This window comes from Alosa sapidissima, chromosome 1, assembly GCF_018492685.1.
Source record: "Alosa sapidissima isolate fAloSap1 chromosome 1, fAloSap1.pri, whole genome shotgun sequence".
Taxonomy (NCBI): Eukaryota; Metazoa; Chordata; class Actinopteri; order Clupeiformes; family Clupeidae; genus Alosa; species Alosa sapidissima.
In genome coordinates this window covers 10,819,346-10,845,153 of record NC_055957.1, presented here as the reverse complement: position 1 = coordinate 10,845,153, position 25,808 = coordinate 10,819,346, and the positions used below count along the sequence as shown (strand labels likewise).

Below are 25,808 nucleotides of genomic sequence, written 5' to 3'. Positions count from 1 at the left end.
GACGCTGCACAAATAGCTTTAGGCTATATTAGATGTGGGCTACTACCGCTATAATGGTTCACATCTCTCCGTTTTTTGCGCGGAGGTTTTTTTTTTTTCGTGGATGATTTTGTTTGTTAAAAGATATTTTGAGCCAAAAGTGAGGGGGCCATTGGTCCCCTGGCCACTGTGCTTCCGGCGCCTATGATGCAATATCACACAAATACACTTGCGTAGAGCTGGCAGTGAAGCAGGCCTGTTGTAATAGATGCCACAGTGGCATAGCAGAGAGGGGCACAGACACGTCACAAGGGCCGTCGAAATAGATTTCACATGACACCCATACAGACATCACACTTTAGCAGTCTGTGTGAACATTTCAAAAGCTGTGGCAACAGACCTCAGGGTGATAGCATGGTTGAAGGATGGCACGGTTACTGTAACCTTAAGGTTGGTGTGTTTGAGATTGTATCTGTTGGAGATTAGAAAGTATTAACCTGTTGTTGTTGTTGTTGTTGTTGTTGTTGCTTTTGACTCATTGAGTTGATTACCTGACATTTCAAAAGCCTGCCCTTTTTCCTGTCCTCGTTTGCGTCTCCATTGATCAGCTACTAGTTTGCACTTTTCACTGATGAGTCCATTTCAATGAAAATTGAATGAAAGTGCACCATGCATTCAGATGCACGTGTGATAGAACTGGCAGACCTTTCGTGGCTGTTTTCTTTCTTTTTTGTGTTACTAAAGCCCCAAGGCAGCCCACTGTGTTTTCATAGTATGTGGATTTACTTGCCAAACTCCTTGGTTATAATTGTCAAACAGGTCAAAACAAGCTGTGGCCCGACAGAGAAAAGGGTGGATGGCCAACACAAAGGAGGGCGTGTCTGCAGCTTTCACAGACACTGACCTGTAACTGGGCACAGGTATCATTAGCCCATTGCTGAGCTGTGTGATTTGTAGAGTAACTGCTTGTCACATAATGGCATTATATAATTGAATATTTGCTCCTTGTGGAATCACTGTCCTGATATCATTAGTCAGATACTGGTCAAGTGCATGTCTCTGTGTTGGTCATGGTTGTACAAGCAGCTGTAATATGTAGTCATGTCTAGTCTGGTTAGCACGCAGACCTTCTCAATTAGAATTGAGAGTAGGTCTGGAAAAGGTTAATTGACTTACGACTTACAGCAGGGCCATACCTAGCAGTGAAATTAAACTTAAATTGGTGCATTAAACTCTTACCAAGTAGTTTCAAATGTGCAGCAATCTTGTAAACGAAGGTTTTAAATGTAGTTGTTTGCTCAATTCCAAAGAAATACATGTTCATGCTGGATTAGCGATTGTATTTGCGGGCCCGTGTTTGGGGGACATTGGAAATGGCCTCTTGGCCACATGAACCTGCAGAGCAAATGTCAAATCTCAATTTGCCAAAGGTTCATATGGGATTCCCAGGTCATGTCATTCTGGTGTGCCAAATAGTTGAGCATTTTTGCTAGGGAGAGTTTAGATTAAAATAGCACAATGCAGCTCTTTTACGTTAAAATGACTGCTTCAAACTCATTTTAATTCTACTCTCTTTTACGTTAAAATGACTGCTTCAAACTCATTTTAATTCTACTCTCGTTTACGTTAAAATGACTGCTTCAAACTCATTTTAACTCTACTCTCTTTTACGTTAAAATGACTGCTTCAAACTCATTTTAATTCTACTCTCTTTTACGTTAAAATGACTGCTTCAAACTCATTTTAATTCTACTCTCTTTTACGTTAAAATGACTGCTTCAAACTCATTTTAATTCTACTCTCTTTTACGTTAAAATGACTGCTTCAAACTCATTTTAATTCTACTCTGACTTACAATATGGGAAATGGAGTCTCTGGCATTGCCTGGTATTGCACTATGTAGCTGCTGTTGCAGGTAGGAGAATGACCATTTTTGTTTGCTTTAGATTCATTGGGTATTCCCTTAGTGCTAAATGGTCCAGTGTGTTGAAAACTGACGAAAAAGGGAATTCCTACATTGCTACATTAAGCGAGAAACCCTAAATCAGAAAAGGCAACCAAGGCCTAAAAAGAACCAAAATAAGAATACATCAGGTTTTCTTTTTTTCTTTCATTTTGTTGAAAATAATGTGTGTGTGTGAATATATGTAAAATGGTCTTCTTTATGTACTCTCAAAAATAGCCTTAATCTGGGCATCCAAGTGAAAAGTTTTTCCTCTGCTCCTTAGGGAGAAGGTAGCGGTCACTCTGCGAGCCCCACCAAAGGCCTCTTTGTGAGGTGCTCCAGCCCCATGTCCGCCCCTCCCCGCACGCACACCAGCCCGGGCTCACCCAAGACCATTTTCCCCTACCCGCCCTCCGCCCCCGGCCACCAGGACTCTCCACCCAAGTCCCCCCGCCGCCTGAGCTTCAGTGGGATCTTCCGCTCCTCCTTCAGCAGCTCCGCCCCAGCTAGCCTCAGGTTCTTCTCCAGGTCCAGGAAAGGTAATGGCCGTCTCTCACTGTACCATAGTATCACTGGACATAGTGGTGGCCAGTACGGAATAGTCTTGTCCAAGAAGCATCAGTGTCATGTCTATCTATAGCAGAAACACACCTGATCATGGCTGATCACTTTCTACAAGTGTGATCTCAGATTAGTGGTTTGAAGTCTGGATAAGTATTTGGTGATTGAGAATAGAGAAATCCTGAAGCAATAGACTCTTGGCATAACCACTGAAAGACATAGTGAAGAATCTTCTCTGCTTTGAGAGTTTTTCAAATGTATTGACAGGTGAACTGGCTCCAGTACATTCAGAAGTATCGTAGAATGCTTTTGTGGGCAGTGAAAAGAGGTCGCTTAGACAATATTGCAGGCTTTAGAGCATTTATCAGGATGTTGTGGTTTCCTGTCTGACTCACAAAGAAAGCTGTGACAGGATGCAGCGTGATCATACAGGCTTTTGATTCTTACCAAAGACTGCATTTGTTGTGAAAAAAGACTCCAGCAAAGAATAAGAGGCATTAGACCTTTGTGCTTTTGTGCCCTCATGTACTCCTAGCTGAATTGGACTCGTAAAAGAACCACATTACGTGGTTTATACTGTGCATGTTTCCTTAGGTGGAAGAGTTCTGTTCTTTCTATCTTTTGAAAACATACTGTCATGGCCTTTTAGGGCCTATTCTGCCCTGATGAAGGCCATATTGCCAAGATTACATCTGTTCCATTATGGACAACATCAACATCAAAAATGTATATGTATATCAACATCAAAAAATCTACAAGCCTTAAACAGAAAAAGTTGGGACGTTGTGTAAAATGCAAATAAAAACAGAATGTGTTAATATATACATCTCATAAACCGATATTTAGCTGCAAAAAGACATAGCATATCAAATGTTGAAAATAAAAAAATGACTATTTTGTGGGAAATATATGTTAATTTTTAATTTGATGCCAGTAACATGCTTCAATGCATGTTTACCACTGTACTGCTTCACCCTTCATTTAACAACATTCTGTAAATGTTGGAACTGAGGAGACCAGTTGCGAATTAAATATTGTTTTGAGAATTAAATATTGTCCCATTCCTACCCGATATTGGAGTATGGGGTATTCTAAATCATGTTTTTTTATTCCATGATGCACCTAATTTGACAGGTCTGGACTGCAGAGGCCATTTTAGCACCTGGACTCTTCATCTATGGAGAAATACTGTTTAAATATGTGCAGAATTCATTATGGCATTGTTTTCCTGAAATATTCAAGGCCTTCCCTGAAAAAGACATCGCCTGGATGGCAGTATTATGTTGCTCAAAACCTGTATGTACATCATTCAGAATTGATTGTACCTGGCCAGATGTGCAAGATTCCCATGCTGTAGGAACTAATGCACCTCAACACCGTCATAGATGCTGGGGTTTGAACTGAGCACTATAACAAGTTATATAGTTGTATAGGCCCTCTTATCTTTAGCCCAGAGGAGTCTGTGATTTCCAAAAGGAATGTAAAATGTTGATTGATCTCACCACAGGACCATTTTCCACTTTACATTACCGGTACATCCATTTTAAATGAGCTGAGGCCCAGAACAGACGGTGGTATTTCTGTATCACCTCTAAATACAATTTCTTCTTTAGCATGGTAAAGTTTACTAGCATTTGTGAATTGAGTATCAAACTGTGCTCATAAACAATGGTTATCAGAGGTTTACCTGAGCCAATACAATAACTGTCATTACAGAAACAGCTCAGGTTTTAATGCAGTGTCACCTGAGGTCCAAAAGACTATGGCCATCCAATATTGTTTTTGAACCCTGTTCCTTGATTGCAAAGATTTCTCTGGATTCTCTGAATATTTCAGTGATATGATGTACTGTAGATGATTAACTCACCAAACACTTTTCGTATTGTATTTCATGTTAAGAAGCATTATATTTATATTGTTTCATAATTTTTCCACACAGGTTTACTAAGAGTGATGAATACCTCTACATCTTTACTCTGCTTTTCTGGGATGTTCACAATCATGCTGTCAGTTGCCCTAATTAGTTGTAAAATATTTTCATTTTGTTTTCTTTATCATTACACAACTTTTCCAGCATTTTCTTGGCCCCGTCCCAACTTTTTTCTAAACGTGTTGCTATTATCAAATTCAAATTGAACAAATGTTTTCCATGAAATAGTCATTTATGTAATTTCCAACATTTTACATGTTGTCTGCGTCCTTTTTGCAGCTAAATATGAGTTAACGTGATTTGCAGATTATCCTATTAAGTTTTTATTTGCATTGTACACAACATCCCAACCTTTTCTGATTTAGGGTTGTAGTTGGTATTGTTTTCAGTATAAAGAGACTTACTTAGCGCTTTCTCGTAAAATCATTTGTCTTAATTTAAGAAAAGTTTTACTCTTCTTAAGATGTCTCATCCTGAAAACAAGTCTGCCAGTGCCTTAAGCAAGTTTGTCCTACAACCAAGCAAATTTGGCTGCCAGTGAGTTGAGCCAATTTGCCTTGATAAGACTCCTTAAAATAAGTCAAATGATATTTCGAGAGAGTGTAAATGTCTTCATACTAAAAACAGTACCAAATAGATTTTTTGATTTTAATATAAGATTAATAACACTTGGTTAGATTTTATTTTTTGCAGTGTTGGTTCAGTCTGTTTTATTATTTCTGTGATTTTTCACCAAAAAGTACCAAGAGTTTACCTGCTTGAAGAATGGTGAAGCCCTCCTGTTTAGTTTCTCTAGGCCTTTTAGTGACAGTAGCCGTTCTTACCGCTAACAACTATGACAAGATCAGTTTGCTTGTGTACTTCTGTCTGGCACTAGAAACAGCAGCACAACGCTGTGGCCAGGAAATATGACATGTGCGCTTGACATGTGAGATAGCGAAGTTGCGATTGCATCTTACCAAATCAAAAAATAGCCCAGCAAACCTAGGGGTTGTGAAAGCTTATTTGTGTGCTGTGCCCTCTCTGGTTATCTGTGCTGCAGCATCTCTCCACCGGCTCGGTGGCTCCAGGAGGATTTACAAATAGATGAGAGGACTGCTTCCTCCTCTTTGCTAAACCCAGTTCTCAATTAACAGGTTCTCCAAAAAATGTAATAAAACTGGGGGGGGGAAACAATAGGGCTTTGTATTACATGCCTCTTGTTGGCTCTCTCCAGTACCCTCTCAAGCCAAGTTGTTACTTGATATTAATTCATGGAAGTCCTCTGTAGGGCTTACCTAATATTCCTGAGTCTATCATTTCCCCTTAATTATGATATAACCAATGAATAAGCAAAAATAGCACTGAAACGTTGTATGGTACAATTATGATGGATAAAGAGCCTGTTTGTCTTGCATGCTAACACTTGGGCAATAGATGGGGTAATAGTTTTTTCTTGTGTATAAAATTCTTCAGAATTGAACATGATCTTAAATATTTATTTAATCTTAAAAGTTCTTTTTAATTTTGAGTCTGTTCTTTACTCCCTGTCTTAATTCAGTGCTTTTAGGAAAAGGAGAATTTCATTGCAGATCCTTAGTGAATACATGAGTCATTTTCCAATGCAGTTACAAGGTGATCTCTTTTGGCATTGGCATTTTTCTAATAAACAAGGCTTTGGTAAGCAGTGTTTCCTCTGATGAGGAGCTGGTAGCCTTAACCCCACCAAAGCTCCACTCTCAAAGCCTTGGGTGGATGCCATGTTTCCGGAAGGTTTTCTAAAATAGTTGCGGTGGGAGTTTGTGTGTGTTTCCTGACCGACTGTTTTCTTGGAGCAAACGGGGGGTTGATGTCTGATACGTCAGACTCCGACCACTACATCCATACTCCGACCGCTACATCCATACTCTGACCGCTACATCCATACTCCGACCACTACATCCATACTCTGACCGCTACATCCATACTCTGACCGCTACATCCATACTCCGACCGCTACATCCATACTCTGACCGCTACATCCATACTCCGACCGCTACATCCATACTCCGACCGCTACATCCATACTCCGACCGCTACATCCATACTCCGACCGCTACATCCATACTCTGACCGCTACATCCATACTCCGACCGCTACATCCATACTCCGACCGCTACATCCATACTCTCAGACAAAAGGCTCAATTTTCTTGATCTGATGGATGGTGGGGTTCATTTGTCTAAACATATTTTCCCAAAACACACTAATGTTAGAAGGATAGATGGATAGATATCTACACTGGCCACCAGGAGGCAATATTGGTAATTTCTAGTGTGGTGTGCTGACAATGGTAAATCATGTGTGAGATGATTGCAATCTGATCACTTTTTTTTTTTATATGAATGATGTATGTATTGTATGTAATTTGGAGTTGAAGTGCTAGAGTTGCATCTTTTTTTTGAGCATGTAAAACTGACTTTTTTATTTAGCCATATGATTAAGGCCATATGAAACACTTTTACTACTACTACCTTGGTTGGCCAATCTTTCTGCTATACTATATGGCCTTGTTGTGATATCATTCCAGATCCATCTTCTGCTTTATCAGAACCCTGCAGTGTAGATGTCAGTGTGTGCAGCTAAAACCAGAGATGGCAGGTGAGGGGAGAGAGAGAGAGAGAGAGTAATTTTTTTGGGGGGGGGGGGATTTTGGCATGAAGCACAATGACGGGGTTGTCGCCGGTCATGAGGACATGGGGTCGCGGGTGCCCCACTGTCAGCTGAGGCGGCCTAAGCACTGTTAAAGGTCACACTCCTAAGAGTGACCACGAGACAACGAGAGACCCGAGGTGTCATGGGTTCACACCTAGTTCTACTGGACCAAGCTGTACTGTGATGGGTGAATGGTGAAGATCAGTAACAGAGGAGTGGGGGTTTGTGTAGTCACTTTGCCAGCTACTAGAATACGACCATAGAGATTATCATCCGCATACAGTAATGATACGGTTGATCTAGTATTCTGTTGGTCTGAATTGATTATATAATTAGTGGTGGAGTGTGTGTATGTGTTAAATGAGGAACTGAAGCCTCAGTGAACTGAACTAGAAATGCCTTTATGCAAATTATCCTTCTAACACTGTTCCGGTCAAAAATGACCAATGTACACATTCCCTGTACCATAAATATGGCATTTTTCATCAGATTGCCTCAAGATCTTATGATATCCTTCACAAAAGGCTTTTAAACACATAGAATTTATTAGGACTACTTCCTTTGAATTTTGAGTGATTTATTCAACTTGGAAACACTTTTTTTGTTTACGGTCAAAAATGACCGCCATAGGAAATGATTGGGAAAGAGTATAATTTTCATCCAGAAGATAAAAGACCTCTCTCTCCACACACTCCTACAACTTATGCTGCTTTCGAGATGTCTCGTAAATCATCGTACACTCACCCGTACAACATGTACCAATGAGTGGCTTTAGGAACGCCTTTCTCTCAAGCCACGAGGGGCATTAGCAGGAGGCTAGTCATTGTTATTGTTTTGTGCTACATGTAGCCTCTAGCTAAACGGCTGGAAAACAAATTGTTACATTGTATTGCAGGCACAGCAAGACCGTGCAATGCATGAATTGGTGACCGGATTGAAGCAGCAATGTAATCTAGTGTGTAAGAGCATTACATCAACTTTAACATGACCAACACAGTACATATGCAAAAAAAATACATGCCATCTCATCTCAACTATGGGCGCAGCCATGTTTGTTGTAATGTCGTACGTCCACCTCGGGGTACCCTCAAGTACTCCGAGGTAAAGTGGGCGTGCCTGCCCAAAATGCCGCAAGAAAGCTGGGTAATTTACACTTTCCAACTCGGGCGGCGGATTTACGAGACATTTACGAGACATCTCGAAAGCAGCATTACCACCAATGTTCCCACACACATGCATGCATGCACACACACCCACACACACACACACACACACACACACACACACACACACACACACACACAACCAGACACACATAAAGCACACACACATGTACACCCACTCACAGACACACACACACACACACACTCAGTACATGTTGTCAGTTCATGTTGTCATGTTGCCACTCGTGCGTGTGAACCACCAATGTTCGCACACATATGCATTCACGCACATACAGAAACACAACCACCCACACACACACAAACAGACACACACGCACATGTACACACACACATGCGCACACACACACACACACACATGCACACACACAGTTCATGTTTTCAGTTCATGTTGCCACTTGTGCATGTGAATCACCAATGTTCGCACACACATGCATGCACGCACACACAGAAACACACACCCCCCCCGCACACACACAAACAGACACATATACACACACATGTGCACACACACACACACACACACACACACACACACACACACACACACACACAGTTCATGTTGTCATGTTGCCACATGTGCATGTGAACCACCATTGTTTGCACACACATGCATGTATGCACACACAGAAACACTCACACACACACACACACAAACACACACACACACCACACACACACACACATTTACACCCACTCTCTCTCTCTCTCTCTCTCTCTCACACACACACACACACACACACACACACACACACACACACACACACACTGTGCATGTGAACCACCAGTGAGTGTTTGCACACATTCACGCACATACAGAAACACACACAACCACACACACAAACACACATGTTGTAGATGTTAATTATCTAATAAGGTTCTGTTTACAATAAATGTTCTATTAAACAATACTTTTTGTCATGGTATTGGTATTTAAGAGCAGTTAAAACTGTCCGTGAACAGTAAATTAAGGGGGGTAGCAACGAACAGTGTTTAAAGGTTATTTGGCAGTGGGCAGGGTGTGGGTGGGGACTTCAGTGGACCAGGCCAATGAGGGGTCTTCATCCGGGCTGGCTGCTCTCCTCTTACACAGTCCTGTCATGCAGGCTATTTTAAAGAGACACACAGCTGCACCTGACCTGATTTTTCTGCGCACACTCTCCTGGGATTCCCACCACAGCGCACAGGGAGGCAGAGGGAGGGAGAGGAGCCAGCACTCAAGGGAACAGACTCATGCTCCCGGTGCGGCATCAGTGCCCAGCACAATCCCAGCCCAGCCTGACCACCCAGTGGGAAGACACCTCGGGGACGTGTGAGATGTCCGCTTATGGAAGATGGTGTATGCCAAGGACACGAGGACAATTTTCGCTGACTTGTTTTTCGTCATGCCCTCACTTTGGCCACACTGCCCATGTTCCTGTTCTGCTGTGCCTTTGGATGACCGCGTGAGCGCCAAGATCTGGGCCATAGTTACAAGGACGCGGCTTAGCTGTGGTATGTTATGACTACTGATTGATGGGCCTGCTGGCATCCAAGGTGGCTTGTGCCGTGTGTTCATTGTGATCATTATTGGCTCACAACGATCTCCGGTGACCTCTGATTTGAGCAGAAAGTCCTGAGACATTGCTTCGAGAGCCATAGATGCTCGTGCCATTTCTGAAGAGGCATATTGAACCCAACACAGATATTGAAAGGGCATAGAAATGAGACACATCCTGTGTGAGTAGCTTAATACTGTGTGTTAAAACAGGACATTTTCACTCTTCGCTGAGTGTTAGAAAACGACTATTCCCGTGTAAATCTCTGTTCCCACACCCAGTCTCTTGAAGACACCACCGTCAGTGTTCATGCCACCTCCTCGTGTGTAGGTGTAACACTAAAAGTGGGGACGTTCCTCGGCGCACAGACACCTGGAGCTCTCCGCCGGCCCCTGTCGTCCCAGTCCTCTTCTCTGGACCCAAAGGGCATGCGCCATCTTCAGCCTCAGCACAGAGCTCGCGTCTCCAGATGAAGAGGTTCGGCAGTCTGCGACGGAGCAAGAAGCGCAAGGAGGAGGAGCGCTTGATGGCCCGACGCCAGTCAGAGCCCCATGGCCTGCCCGGTACAGCAACAAAAGAGCCCAGACGTCTTAGTAATATCCACCTGTCTTAGCTGGCCTGACTGCAGTGTAGTGCAGTAAAGGACAGTACAGTGCAATACAGCATAGCTAGGTTGTTCAATAGAAAGGCACAGTAGTGTTGAAGCACTGGTCAGGGCTTAAAATTCATTTTTCAAAATAGGGGGGATTTACACAATTTGGGGGGTTCGATTCTGATACCAAGTCAAGAATTGCGATTTCGATACTTCTTCGATACTTTTAAAAAAATGTGTTTGATTTTGGGGCCCCCACCACCCTGATGTCATCAGTAATATATACTGTAGTGGGATCATTCACAACAGTGGACATCCTAGATTCTGCTTGACTCTCCATACACACAATGTTAAATTCATATAGAGTGTATTTAGTTAATAATGTTTTTTTAAAGTATAGCATTTTACTAGTAATTAGTAGCTAAACATATTTAGTAATTTGAAAGCTTCATATTGACGTTTAAACTATAACACTTAGGCATATCTTTAATGTGGTGTGTAGGTCTAATTGAGTGCACATTGGTGATGAGCATAGATATACTGTCAGTAGGCCTATATATATCTATGGGTGATGAATAGGTGTAATTGAGTGCCTGTCACTTAAAGAAATACGTGAGAGTAATTAGCCTCCCTTCAGCCTGACGGTTTTAGGCTAGTCGCTAGTGAATAAAAGTTGTGCATAGTGCATAGGATATGTGGATGCAATTCATTATGGTTTCTATGTCAAAAAACTAACAAGCCGAAGACAATCTTTCTGGGATCAAGTGTTGACGTGACCTGAGCTAGCAGGATAGTTACCAAGGAGCTCTTTCCAGATGTAAAAGTTTGCCATGGTTGCGTAGCCTATTTGCGTAAGCGCAAAGTGGTTTTCTCTCTCTCTCTCTCTCTCTCTCTCTCTCTCTCCGTGTGTGTGTGTGTCTGCGTCTGCATGAGGCTATGTTCAATTCAACTCAGTAGTTGATCCGTCCGGTCAATAGCACCGCATTTACGCCACTTCATGATTATATTAATGTCATCAGACAGGCTGTAAAAGTGTAGATAGATAGATAGATAGATAGATATACTTTATTGATCCCTAGGGGAAATTCAAGGTCACAGTAGCATACAGACAACACACACACACACATTCAATAACATATGTCTCGCATTTTCTCGCATTATGATGGCTAGAGTTGCGGGACTTGAACAAATTATGCGCAATACCCGCAATCCAGCAGTGAAATTTAAGCCCTGCTGGTATATCCTTACAGTAGCCTATAAATGGGTGACTCTGAGAATGGGTATTTCATTGTTTACCCCTACTCTAGAGAAGGTCTTTTGGTGTCACAGTGAGGGACAGAATTAAAAGAGTTGACGCTGATTGAGCTTACCTCTGCAATTGTGTGTAAAAGATGTGAATTCACTTTGTTTTTCATTTATTTGTGTTTCATTGTAAAGCTAAAAATGGAACAGAAGAATACTTTATTTCTGTCGGAGCTGTTTATGGCTGGTTTCAGATGCATCCTCCCTATGGCATTCCCATAGTTTTCCCCACTAAATAGCATGGCTATGTTATCTAATGCAAATGTGATCTTACATTTGTAATGCTGCAGCTGGGGTGCTTTGCATGCTCCCAAGGCTGTGGTGTCCTAATCGGTCAGGCCACCTCCGACAGCCTGCCAAGCTGGACTGAGCTGTCAGCAGATGCTCGTGTTGAGTTCTTTACGGCACTTCCCCTCTGCTCATCACTTGTGTTGGAGCAGTCCGCTGCTCTGAGCGAGGCTCTGGTGTCAGATGGGCATGTGATTTAGGAGATGAGCAGCCAAAGTCAGCCGAGCCCCTTATTCTGTGTGGTTTACCTGTGGCATGGGAGCATGACCCAGTTTCGCCCCAGATGATAGCACAGGGATATAACAGTTGCAATTCAGAGGAAATTCACATTCTTGTTAACAATCTGCGGATATGAAACTTTTGCCAAAGCACTTTAGAGACCTGTATCTGAGCCCCCGAGGGCACTTCTGCCAAGTGGAAATTGAGTATTTATGTGATATCTTGTGCCATTGCAATTGCAATGCATGTAATGGCTAAAGGCTATACAATTTAAAGATATTCATGCCACAATTTATGGTCTATTGTTGTGTTAAAAACTTTGTGACTACTCTAGCAGTAGCTTCAGTTGTCTAATGGTAGAGCATGAAATATCATGAAATATCACTTTACTATAAATATTATCACTTTACTATAAATATTATCACTTTACTATAAATATTATCACACTGACCTACTTGTAAAGCTACAATTGAGATTGAGAATGGGTCTGGGGACCCTTCATTCACAATTCCAAGGGGTGTAACCAGCACTGAAATTAAATTTACATTTACATGTATTAATTTGCCGGACCTGCTGGCAGAACTTAAACACTTCTTTTCAGTATTTGAATTTGAATTGGAATGACAGGAAGTGAAATTAAATTCATGGCAATTCAAAGCAATTCCACAGTCACACAACAGAAAGAATGTGTTGAATCTCACATACATTCAGTTTTGAGAAGATTACTTTGGAAATGTAATTGGTTACTGTTTTAATTTATAAGTTGTGTGTTTGATGCAATCATATCTGACATATACTGTGAAGCTTCATTGTTAGGCACTACCCTTAAATTATGTTTATGAATTTCTTCGAATTTCATTGAATTTCAATTCTACTTCCTTTAATTCAAATTGTAATTCTAAATCCTATTTTGGACCTCAATTCAAATTCAAGAATTAAATTGGAATTTAGGGGTCATTCTCAATTAAATTCTGAATTTTGCACAAGCCTGCTGCAAACATCAAAAAATGCAGTTGGAAAAATGCAGAAATTTATTTTCAGCAAAGATAGACTCCCATATATTGTTTCCTGACTGTTGATGCTGTTTGTTGTCAGTTTGTAAAGTTGTGGCAAAGTAGGAAGTAACATTATGGATCTCTTATCAATGTGATCAATGTGAGGCTGGATCAATGATTTCAAAGTTAGTGCCCGTCACAGTGAAAGTGTTGTAAACGTTTTCCAATCGAGAGTCACCAGACTCTTCACTTCGTGAATGAGTCTGGATTTTTCCAGGCTAAGTATAGCAAACACATCTTTCAAAGGTTTTAAATGCAGTTGTTTACTCAATTCCAAAGAAAATACATGGCATCAGTACAGCCATTGGTTGTGTTAAATAGCACTGCTAGCTGTACTCTGTCTGCCATCATATAAAGCCGCCCCATGCAGGATAAGCGGTTGTGATTGGTTCCTGGAGTATTGGTGACTCAGACATGGCTTCAATTGGACAGTCTCCAGACAGAGATCGTTTTTTACATTTGCCAGCAGGTTTGTCTGGGTTCAACAAGGCTAATAATTTCCACTAGCGGTTGTATTTCAAACCATACATTTACAATTCTGTGTGTGCATTTTGACTCATCTGCCAAACTGTACTGTGCCAGCCTGCCAAGAGTTCCTCAGTGGGGGGTGGGTTGGGGGGTAATACTATAGTGGACCAGGCATGGGATCTACAGTGTGCAAAGTATGTCGGGGGCCACTTGGCTGTGGACCTGACAACTCCTACCTAATTGGGACTGGCTGTGACCCCTAGCCCCGAGTCAGGGAGCCCCTCTCTCAGCACACTGCCTCTGACTCTCTGTCAGATGTCCAGCGCATGACAGGGGTAGAACATAGTCACAAGCAAAGATTCTAGAACAGAGCTCTGTTCTAGAATCTTTGGTCACAAGCCCCTGACTCAGATAGGTCGAAGTGTGTGTGTGTGTGTGTGTGGGGGGGGGGGGTCTTGCCTTTCACTGGCCTACTTCCCTAAGGGTAAGGTTCTGGTGTCAGGGGTTAAAGCAGGTTGTTGGGTGGATCCGGTGACCAGTGTGTCACACACTGTTGATGCTTATTTACTGGCAGTCCTTTAGATTAGAGGATATTACTGACATGTCTGTCCCTGACTACACGCCCTCTCCTCCTTTCTCCCTTCTCCTTTCCCATCGTATAAATATTAAGTATACTGTATCTCTGGTTTTGTCTCACTAGTCCTCCTTTTTTAACACTATGTTGCTCTCTCTCTTTCTCTCATATGCATATCACACCAGTGGGGGATACCTGGTTCCAACTCCCTGCATGCCTCTCTCTCTCTCTCTCTCTCTCTCTCTCTCTCTCTCTCTCTCACCCGGTCACATGTTGCAATGTGCTGCCTGTGACATATTTCAAACAGACTCAGTTGCCCCAATAGCCCCTGCCACCCCTACAGATGACTGCCCCCCCCTCCCTTGCCTTTCAGCACAACCATGACATTTGCTGTTTGCTAAATAAGATCAAGGCCACATGTGCTAGGCATATTAATGACTTGTTCCTCAAATACCAGTGGACTCGGTTGACAGCTCCGGTGCGTCTCAAGTGTTTATTGATGTTTGGATTGTTGTAATACCATCCCTAGTTCCTATTCAGTTTTGAAAGCTGAACCTTGCAACTGAAATACCTTTCCAGGGCATATAGATTTGCATATAGATCTTGAAAAGTAGGATCTCCCAAAATCTCATTGGCACAATCTTTGGCAATACAAAGATATCATGTCATTGTCAAAAGTTTTTGTTGCTGGTCTGATGCCAGAGTCCAATTGACTTTTGTCATAGATTTTCTGTGGGAGCCAAAATGAATCCACAGTTATAGACTGGAACCCTGCAAGGTGCGACTGCAGGCAGTGTTGGGACTGTGACAGATCCATATCGGTCAGCAGTTGTTAGCGCATTGGTGTGACAGTGATGCCTCTTCTCTCTCTCTCTCTCACACACACACACACACACACAAACATGCACAGACACACACACACACACACACACACACACACACACACACACACACACACACACACACACGCACACACACACGCACAGACACACACACACACACACACACACACACACACACACACACTCACACTCACTCACAAACACACACGCACACACTCACTCACTGTAACTGTAAGTGTGAGGTGCTTTTGGCAGGCGATACAGCCGAGCAGCAGTGGACTAGCATGTGTGTGCTGCACTGTCTTATCTGCTCCCGTGGAATGTGTGTGACCGCAGCCAGGGCTAAAATAAGACGCCGCCATGGCGGAAATGAAGCGGGCTGCAGAGAGATGGCATTAGGCTGCTAAATGTCAGGAGATAGCCAGGATTCCAGGAACAACCAGCACTGAGGGAAGCCTGATAGAACTCACATTGTGTTCACTGGCGTTACAGTTACTACTGATTAACACACATTTTATATTTTTTGGTCAGCAGCTTTTACCTAAAGTACCTCACTGCATAATGTAGACTATTTTTTAGTCATTGTGTTTTTTTTGGAGTTGATCAGTTATGCAAGAAATCTGTTAAATCGTTCTCTTTTCAGTCACATTTGCCCTGTCTCAACTTTTTTGACCAGGCAGTTGTAAAATGATTCAAACAGCCTACCACAAAAACACAAAACAAATGAACAAAACAAAAAAGCACACATCTACCCCCCCCCCCCCCCCCCCACACACACACACACACACACACACACACACACACTCACTCACCTACACACATTATCGACTCAACTGAAGGTTGTCCAGTGAGTATATGATACTCACACCCAGATTTACATTAAGTTTATGATGGGTGACAGCTTGTTACTAAATGCAGAATGGATTCAATCAAACATCTTCATTTAAGGGAAACTGACAGAGAACGGCAGTGGCAAAGCTAGTTGTTACCACTGAAAGTTGCAAAATCAAAAGAGACAAAATATTACATTGAGTTTGAGCTAGTCTGTGATAGAGCTTCTACAGTTAAGGTAAAGTAATCCTTCAATTCACGATAGAGAAATTTCAAGAGCAAAGTTGTTCTTAAAGGTTGTATCAGCGATGGCAGGGTAATGTCACTTCTGTTGACGTTCAAACAAAACAGAGAGCTAACTCGATACTCCCTCCCCCTCCCTCCCGTGCAATTGAAACTCCTGAACGCGCATCTCGTCGGTTATTGGTTGGAACACTTTATTTTGCCTTTGAGTGGTTGGCAACACTTGTTGGTAGCAATTGTTTTTGTGTGCAGATCTCAGAGCCTAGGCTGCCTACAGAGGCGCGTTTTTTTTGACGGCCTGCTAATGGGCCGGGCAGCTAGCGGATCATTAGGAAAGATTAGATGAATGTGATCATTTATGCTTGGGCCTTTTTTGGGCCTGCAATCGCTGATACAACCTTTAAAGCAAACTTTTCTAGAATCTGTCTTGTCCTGTATTTTGTTGGTGGGACACACATTGTGCAGTTCCCCACATGTCTTACTCTGTTCCCTGTAAACCCTTATTAATCGCTGTCTTCAAAACCTAGTCTCTGTGTATAACAATGATGTTGCATGGTGCAACCTTTGTGTCCTCCCAGCCTCAGGCCTGTCCTCTCCACCAGGCACACCGACCCAGACGCCCAGCCCGCCGGTGTTCTCTGTGGACGCCCAGAGCCCTGTCCCGGAGCGGGTGGAGCCGCGGTCCCGTTCCCCCTCCTCCCCCTCGGAGTCCATCCTGCGCTACAGCCAGCCCCTCTCCTCCGCCAAGCCCCCCATCCTCGCCTCTGTTTCCAAGTCTACCTCACGACAGGTGAGCCACAGACACTTTGCCCTTTGCTTTGGTTTGATGTTTGGATGTCTGAACTTGGCATTGTCTTCTATATAATATGTCTGGAGATATGACCATGACTGTGGGGTGTTGAGGTTTAATTTCCTAGTTTAGGTCAGGCCATTTCCACATACTGTACTACATGGATCAAGCCAATATGGATCAAGGAAAAACATATCCTCTGTCGCCCAAAGACAAAATATTGTCCCTGTGGGTTGATCATACAGTATACAGTTGCCTTCTCCTATTCACATAAAACCCTTTTCAGGTTAATTTACCGGGAGGTATTTGTTTAAGTAGTACACACACACACACACACACACACACACACACACACACGGCATAGAAACTGTTGTGACCGGATAGTAATCAAGACTCCGCTGAGCTTAATTGGCTTGATGCAAAGCTGAGTCAAAACGCTGCCGGCTCTGATGGGCTCATTTAACCACTGTCCACCCCACTGGCTCATGTAGTTTTAGCAGCACAGCATTTTGTCTAATGAGATGTGTGCTCCACTCAGGCATTTGCTCTGACTTGACAGCGAACTGATGAGATGGGGTTCAGTGTGTAGACTACGTAACATTGTTCTTTAAGTAAACTGTGCTTCCACATTATTATTGGTGAAATATGGATAGTCCGAAAAAAGTCATAGCTATGTTGAAATGAGATGATTTGTAATGACGTTGTTTTATGTGTGTGTGTTTGTCTGTGTGTGTGTGTGTATGTGTGTCTGTGGGCATCAGGGGCATCCTGCTTTAAACCCTTCTTCCTTATTAACCTCACTCTGGCGGAGGGTCCTTACACAGCTGGCAGTATTTCAGTCAGGCTCAGTAACACATCTCGCCCATGCAGATTAAAATGGAACCCAGCCTGTCTCTACTCACCTGCTTTGTTTTACTGCCTTGCAATCCAGAGGGTGGCAGTGGTGAAGTGTGGAAGGCTGGTGCCATGTTTACTGTCACAGAAATTGATAGCGAGTGGTGGTGAGAACCTCTGCAGTCTGGAAGGGGGAAAAAACCCTGCAGTGTCTGAGGTTGCTGTGGGGATGAAGGCTGTGTGGGCTTTTCCTGGCGTTGTCAGTGCAGTGGGCACTGCCTGAGGTTGCTGTGGGGATGAAGGCTGTGTGGGCTTTTCCTGGCGTTGTCAGTGCAGTGGGCACTGCCTGAGGTTGCTGTGGGGATGAAGGCTGTGTGGGCTTTTCCTGGCGTTGGCAGTGCAGTGGGCACTGCCTGGTATCCTCACATGTCATGCCCCTTAAATGCTCTGAAACTGAGCACTGGTCAGTTGTTGTTTTTTTCAGTCTGTGCCATTTTACACCAAGTCTGCTGCAAATAATTCCTCCAACACTGCAGTTTTGATTCACAGAAAACTGTTTTTTTCTTTTGTCTTTTTGTTATTATTATTATTATTAGTAGTAGTAGTAGTAGTAGTAGTAGTAGTAGTAGTAGTGTTTTTTGTAAGGGATTCCTTATTAAGCTAGACATGGAAACGAACTGAACAGCAAATAGGTCTAGGCTATGACTTTCAGAAGGTTTATTTGTGTGTAGCCTAGTAGATGTCGCTGTGAATTACGAAGATAACCTATAGTTTATGGAAGGAGGGTTCAGGTGATTTGAGCTAGAAACCGGTCACAGTCTTGCGGTAGGCCTATGTAAGCAAGAATACATTCTGGGGGTGTGCCTGTGCCTGATTCATGTTTTACCCAGAGAGTTTGTTCGCTTGCGTCCCTGTGTGAACTAGGTTACTGTAGCGGGGACACGGGCAAGGGCAAACATGAATGAGCACAAGAGCAATAGTTTCACTTGCCCTTCAACGTAACTTCAGTCATAGTTGTTCTTCTGCGGGCTACGTGAAGGAATCACACGGTTGTCCCATTTTCTTTTCCTGTCGGTTAGCTAATTAGGTAAAAGTTTCCCGGTTTCACTTTGAGTCGTCAACGCGAGGTTAAGAAGTCTTCACTCGGTAGGCTGGTGATTTAAATCCTAACTTTATTCACAGATCTCTGGATTAGCCGAAGGCATGCTGGAAAAACTTGAAATTGAAGATGAAGGTGAGCATGTTTTTTCAGTAATCATTCTTCCTAAGAAGTTATTTGTAGAAAATACAACACGATAAACTTTTGTCGATGTTTCAGTGTTTAGCCTGCGTTTTTTTTAATGAAATCTAAAAGGAACCAGAATAATGCCGACATCAAAGAACTCGATATTTAGTAGCCTAGCCTATTGCAACAAATTGCAGGCGATTGCAAGACTGAAACATGATGCTCTGCAGATATTTCCAGAAATTGTGTTGCCTATCCAAGCAGCAAAGAGGCATGGCATCAGCCATCCAAGCTTGAATTTAATTGGCCACTACTAATGAAACAATGAAACGGCGTGGATATCCGATTCTTAGGCGAATTAATTGAAACTTGGTCCAAATGGTGTTATAGGCTATCATGGAGTTACATAGCCTACTATTAATGGATATTTAACCTCATTAAACCTACACTCGCCTGACTCAGGCAAGGCAAACTTGGAAGTCATCCTCACATTAACTGATATAATATATACTGTTTAACTTTGTTGTGCAATGTGTGTTCCCACAGTGTCTGAGGAGCCAGAGAATGACATGTACATGCATTTCATGAAGTCTCATAAATGCTATGATCTCATTCCCACAAGCTCGAAGTTGGTGGTCTTTGACACTTCCCTACAGGCAAGTGCTAATATCTTTGATCACATAGTTTCTAACACTTTACCATACTGCTCTTGTCAAACCTCATTCTAAATTATGATTTCAAAAAATTTAACAGATTTCCTGGTTTAGTTTAGTATGTTATTAGTTTGAGAATATTCCCTGTCAATATAAATAAAGAAATAGTGATGCAAACTGAAAGGCAAACCAGAAAATGCTGTAGAAAGCACTATTTGCTTTCTTTATGGTAACAGGGTAACATTGTAGGTTGGTATTCAACCACTGTTATGATAATTTGGCGGTACAAAGTTAGTCTCTATTGCATGGTTAATCTTTCCCAGGAATAAGGCTGTAGTTGCCTCTTTGAAGTGGTGGTGTATGGCTATAAAACTGGGTGTGCCCAGGTTAAACAGTAATCATGTAGAAGTATTAACTTCTGCTGGCTTTGAGAATGTGACCCTAAAGCCCAGTGAACTACAAATTTCCTCACAGTCCAACACAGTAATCAGGATGCGTTGGTTAACATTGGACCCAAGGGACAGATTTATTGTCTTCTGATAACAGACTAAACCCAGATTGGAAGGAGTGCTGAAAACAACAAAATGATCTAAGCAGATGACCAACTAAACTAAAGCTTACTGTCAGCATGAGAAAACCACTGCCCAAAGAACTAACACTGTTTTGTAGCAGGATCGCTACAATTTTCAGTTAATGCAACACACAGACAAAAAAACACACTCTGAAAAAGTATGAATGGTTTGTGCTCAGTGTTCTGTGTCTTTGAGCTTATGATGAGCTTGCCTCTGCTCCTGTGTTAACACCCATCAGGTAAAGAAAGCGTTCTTTGCTTTGGTGGCCAATGGAGTTCGTGCAGCACCACTGTGGGAGACCAAAAAGCAGAGCTTTGTGGGTAGGGGCATCTTCAGTTAAAAACATAGATATATACACACTCTCCTCAGACCTCTGTCATTCGTTGCTTAGTTGTCTTCATTTATAGATCCACAAATGCTAATCTTGTGTATATAACTCTAATGTATACAGCAAGTGTCTTCCTGAAGTTTGTTTCTGGTACCCATTTGCCATAGCTATGCAGTGATTTGCCTTGTCCTTGTATTCAGGAATGTTGACCATCACCGACTTTATTATCATCCTGCACAGATACTACAAGTCACCACTGGTAAGTCAGCAGTCAGTGTCTACTGTTGATTAGTTGAGTCCTTCATAGTGATAGTGATGGTGATAGTATGTATACTTTTATTTCTCAGGTACATCTATATGAATTAGAGGAGCATAAGATTGAAACATGGAGAGGTAAGCATGAGTACAGTATGATTAAATATTTTAAAAATTGATTTTAAACTTTCAGTTAAGCACTAAAAGAGAACTTCAATGGAATTTTCCTTGGAAATAAAACTCTGGGACTTGGCTCCATGTATGGGAATCATCCCTGTGACTTACTGAAAAATAGTGATCATAATAGTTGTTCTTTACTTCCAGATCTGTACTTGCAAGAGACGTTCAAGCCATTTGTCAGTATATCACCTGAGGCCAGGTAGGATGTTTTTCTTTTATTAATCTTTTATCTGTATCATTTTCAAATGTCTGAATGCTGGTATGTGTGAAGCCAGTATAGACAACAGGCTTTGCATGCATGAGTTTTTGGATTTTCATGTCAAAATGGATGCTGTATGTTAGCAACCTCAGTTAGCCGTCAGCAGTAGTTTGCCTTTGGCTCTCCTCATCCAGTAATTTTATTTGCCTTTGGCTCCCAACATGTGGACGTCCTGATCAATATTGACACAATCAAGGAAATGAAAATGAATTCTGCCAACGCAGCATGCAGCTGTTCCTGCGCCTATCTGTTTTGTGCTATGTAGTATACTGTGACACTAGCGGCCATCAAAGGCCATTTGAAGACGTTTTGTCTGCTCATGTTCCACAGCTTGTTTGAAGCTGTCTACTCACTCATCAAAAACAAAATCCATCGGCTGCCCATCATTGACCCAGTGACTGGCAATGCCCTGTATATCCTCACACACAAGAGGGTCCTGAAATTCCTGCAATTGTTTGTAAGTGAGAGACACATTCACAGCTATATTTAGAAGTTGTTTGTAGTATTCATGCTGTATTGTATCAGAGGGAAGTCATTTAATGATCTGTTGGGAGTTTCTTAAAAGTTGTCTTAATTTTACTTGGGATAAAAAAAAAACAACTAAAGTCCTTGGTGTCACAAAGGATTCATAGTGATGTTGACAGTATGTGTACGTGTCCATGGATATACAATAGCTACAATCTGCATATTTGTGTGTTTTGTTTGTGTATGGCATGAATTTCTATATTTGTTTCCTCACAGATGTGTGAGATGCCAAAGCCTGCCCTAATGAAGCAAACGTTAGGTGAGATGGGTATTGGCACCTACACAAATATTGCCTTCATCCACCCAAACACACCCATCATCAAAGCTCTGAACCTGTTTGTTGAGAGAAGGGTGTCAGCTCTACCTGTAGTGGATGAGTCAGGTAGGAACGTCTGCTTTCCATCTGTTTCACTAGAGCTTCTTGTTGATGTAGCTGATGCCTGTTTCAAATAGATTATGTGCTTCTTCTGTTGTAATGTTTCAAATAGATTATGTGCTTCTTTTGTTGTAATGTTGCATCTTGATTCCTTCTCACAGGAAAGGTGGTCGACATTTATTCCAAATTTGACGTCATTGTAAGTCTTTCCTCTCTTTTGAATTGCAGTTAATTCCATGTTTATGCAGGAATAGTCCTTCATCCATGTGCTTAATCCATTTATCTCCCATTTATGTCCCATTCCCTCTCCCCTTCCCTGTCTGTGTGTAGAATCTGGCTGCAGAGAAAACCTATAACAACTTAGATGTGACCGTGACCCAGGCTCTGAAGCATCGTTCGCAGTACTTTGAGGGTGTCGTCAAGTGCAACAAGCTTGAGAACCTTGACACGATTGTGAACAGGATTGTTAAAGCAGAGGTGAGATCATAAACACCCATTCAGTCCAACACCTTAAATCCATTTTTTTTCCTTTGTCCTGGCACCACCAGAGCTGTGTCTGTACATGTGTGATTTTGCCTTTTCCCAATAAATGATGAGAACATGAAAACTACTTATTCCCCTTTTTGTCTGTTTCTCTCCACCCTCTCCAGGTGCATCGGCTGGTGGTGGTGGACGAGCGCTCGTGTATCGAGGGCGTCATCTCCCTGTCTGACATCCTGCAGGCTCTGGTGCTCACCCCTGCAGGTATCGATGCTCAGCACTCCTAACCCCTCTTTCTCCACTCCTGCTTTTCCTGCTTTTCCTGCTTTTCCTGCTTTTTCTCTTCCTCTCCTCATCTACATCTCAGATGCTGCTCTGCCCTCTTCCTGATTCACCACCCTGGCACACGCCCCACCCTCACGCCCCCCCCCCCCCCCTCCCACCGCCCAGATCCCTCCACCCCTCAATCTCAGGTACAGCAGAGCCTGCATTGTAGCACTGCTCTGTGCCTGCCTGTGGGTTTGGCATGGCTTCGACCCACCATGAGAGACGTAGGTAGACCTTTGCCAGTGTATGTATAAGGAGCAGAAGAGAGAATGGGTGTGTTGGTTGACGGGATGTATGAATCTCTCTTGTCTGTAGAGGTTTCGTCGTGTGGTGTGAATTTGAGGCCATGTTTTCCCGTCTCCCTAGATCACACCTCTCTGTGATTGTGATTGGTTGCTTCCTGGTGATGTGTGCTGTATTGGCATGCCCCATATCTACTCACGTCTTTCACTGAACTTTTCTCTTCTGAAATCCTCCAGCAGCTCACTGCTTATGAGCATGAACATGACTCCATACATATATAAATCATATGGATCGATAATATTGTTATTTATCTAGTAGTGCATGTAGGTGTATTCAATTGTTTGTGAATTGAAGTGGATGGTGTAATGTATATGTGTATACATGTGACTAGGGCTGGGACGGTAACTGCATTACCGCAATACCGCGATCACGTGACGCCTACTAAGGGTCTGAGCTTGTCACCGTCATCACCGCAGGGAAAAAAATGCATGTGTGTACGTAGTGTTTAATGTAGTGATGTGTTTTGTGAGAGACCATCTTATGACATGGATTCAGGTTTTCTAAACAAAACTTCAAAGCGGTAAATCGTGGTCATTTTTTGCTTTTCAACTGCAGTAAGAAAAAATCCATACCGTCCCAACCCTACATGTGACATTTTACAATGAGTTCATCTCTCTCCATCTCTCTCCACCTCTCTCCACCTCTCTCCACCTCTCTCCACCTCTCTCCATCTCTCTCCATCTCTCTCCTTCTCTCTCTCTCTCACACATAGGTGGTGAACGGAAAGAGAGTGCAGCTGAGTGACAGGGGGGCTGCTGTGGGCCCACTGGGAAAGCGCAGGGTTAGCAGGTTCGCCTGGTGGAACCAGACCGGTCGGTAGTGGCCTGAGGGTCCACTGTGGTCTGGTGCCCTCATGCCAGAGCTGCACACCTGGTCACGCCCGGAGTTGGCCGCTCCTCAGTCCGCACTGGGGGGCGCAGGATGGAGGCTGGATGGACGTCCCACTGTTTCATCCTCCTAACAAAACCAGGCCTTGTCTGCATTGGATTCAAAGACTGGCGCGACTCACGTGGCTGTTCTTGATCTGTTTGTAATGCCAACTGGGCTAGATCATAGCACCTGCGACTGCTGTAAATGTTTATTATCTGCACACTTATTATATGCTGCTCCTTGCTGAAATGAATGACAATAGTGCCAAGTCACTCACTGTGTTTATACCTGTGGCGATTGAAGCCATAGGACCTTATGCTGCATCATACCAACTACTACAGAACAGGCTTAGGCTGCATGCTTTATCAAAACTTTTAGACAAAACACGTTTGAATGTTTGGTGGTGATAACACTGCAGAAATTATTTTGGACAAATATGGTTCAAGCCAACAACATGGAACTGCTTGTTGTGTGAACCACTGGGTTGGTTGAACCAGTTAAGCAGGCAGAATGGCAAGCAGTCTTAGAGCACACTTTGTCTCTTTGTTTTGATGATGACCCTAAGGCCTCAATGCCTCAGAATGGTATGGCCATTTTCAGGCAAGAGGTTGCAGTGGTTGTTAACTGATTGTTTTAGCTCCTCAAGCTGAAGCTCATTCTTCACCAGTGTCCATTTAGCTCTGTTAATTCAGGTGTGTTTCTGCCATGTTGTCATTGTTCATGAAGTATTGTGCCTTGGAACAGTCTAACCTGTACAGCCAACAAGGGATTCTCACAGTCTTGGTTGGAGAGATCCCCTATTACAAATAATGTGAGTGTCATTTGAAAGCAGCCCAATAGAATTGTGTCCATTATTTTTGTGGGTTTTTACGTTCCTGGAAAGGGCACATATTTTTCTATAAGACATATGCTTTTGAAAGATTACTTTTAAGCTTTATTTTTTTTTAGAGATACTGTAAGCTTTGTATATGTGTGTGTATTTGTGTGGCTACAGTGTGCTTTCACTGACATGGCTGGAATAACACTAGTGTGGAAAGCGGCTTTAAATGGGGTTGTTGTCCTGTCCTGTGCACTAAAACGCTGATGATGACCAGTGATGTAGTACCAGCTCCTGCCTGTGGGGGCAGAAGAGCAACATGGACGTCCTAATGCACTTGCCATGCACTGTAAATATGGCCTCTCACTAGAGGAGCTTGGGCCCTCCATTTTCATGTGTAAATATTGTCATGTGACCTACAATGTCCAGAGTTATTTCTTTCCCAAAAGTTTAAAAGTATAAAGGATAAAAAGGAAGTGTATTATATGTAAATAAATGGTTTAAATAGTGCCATTTCTGTCAAGATTGTGTTCTTATCACAACACACAATATACACAAGATCTCAATGAAAGCTTCATACTCTCGTACTTTCATTGTGGTCAGTATGTTACATGGGTGTGAATTAATAGAAATGCATTGTTATTAATGGTCTGCCTTGAGATATATATAGAATAATATATATATTATTTTCTTAGCTAACTGCCTCAAAAGAAATCTGTTCCTAAATTCTATAATACTCATAAATAATCACTCAGGTGGCAGGTGTGGGTGTGCAACATAAAAGTCATAATAA

General features: G+C 42.6%; 1 protein-coding gene across 6 annotated transcripts in view; it reads left to right on the top strand.

The window, feature by feature from the left end:
• Positions 1-25,525, top strand: part of LOC121724044 (5'-AMP-activated protein kinase subunit gamma-2-like) — a 31,906-nt gene extending 6,381 nt beyond the window's left edge. Inside the window, exons 1-16 of one of the 6 annotated variants that reach the window (XM_042110384.1) lie at positions 352-429; positions 799-899; positions 2,208-2,463; positions 16,800-17,011; positions 19,028-19,079; positions 19,617-19,726; positions 20,534-20,615; positions 20,824-20,882; positions 20,971-21,016; positions 21,203-21,257; positions 21,648-21,774; positions 22,059-22,224; positions 22,380-22,417; positions 22,549-22,695; positions 22,869-22,962; positions 24,041-25,525. In XM_042110384.1, coding sequence (XP_041966318.1) covers positions 2,271-2,463; positions 16,800-17,011; positions 19,028-19,079; positions 19,617-19,726; positions 20,534-20,615; positions 20,824-20,882; positions 20,971-21,016; positions 21,203-21,257; positions 21,648-21,774; positions 22,059-22,224; positions 22,380-22,417; positions 22,549-22,695; positions 22,869-22,962; positions 24,041-24,072 — 1,413 coding nt within the window. In that variant the 5' untranslated portion in view covers positions 352-429; positions 799-899; positions 2,208-2,270 and the 3' untranslated portion in view covers positions 24,073-25,525. Of the gene's footprint in view, positions 1-342; positions 430-798; positions 900-2,207; positions 2,464-9,305; positions 9,764-16,799; positions 17,012-18,608; positions 18,933-19,027; positions 19,080-19,616; positions 19,727-20,533; positions 20,616-20,823; positions 20,883-20,970; positions 21,017-21,202; positions 21,258-21,647; positions 21,775-22,058; positions 22,225-22,379; positions 22,418-22,548; positions 22,696-22,868; positions 22,963-24,040 lie in introns of those variants that run through there. The other 5 variants (XM_042110375.1, XM_042110365.1, XM_042110356.1 and 2 more) reach the window with 5 other exon arrangements.
• The last annotated feature ends 283 nt before the right edge of the window (positions 25,526-25,808 follow it).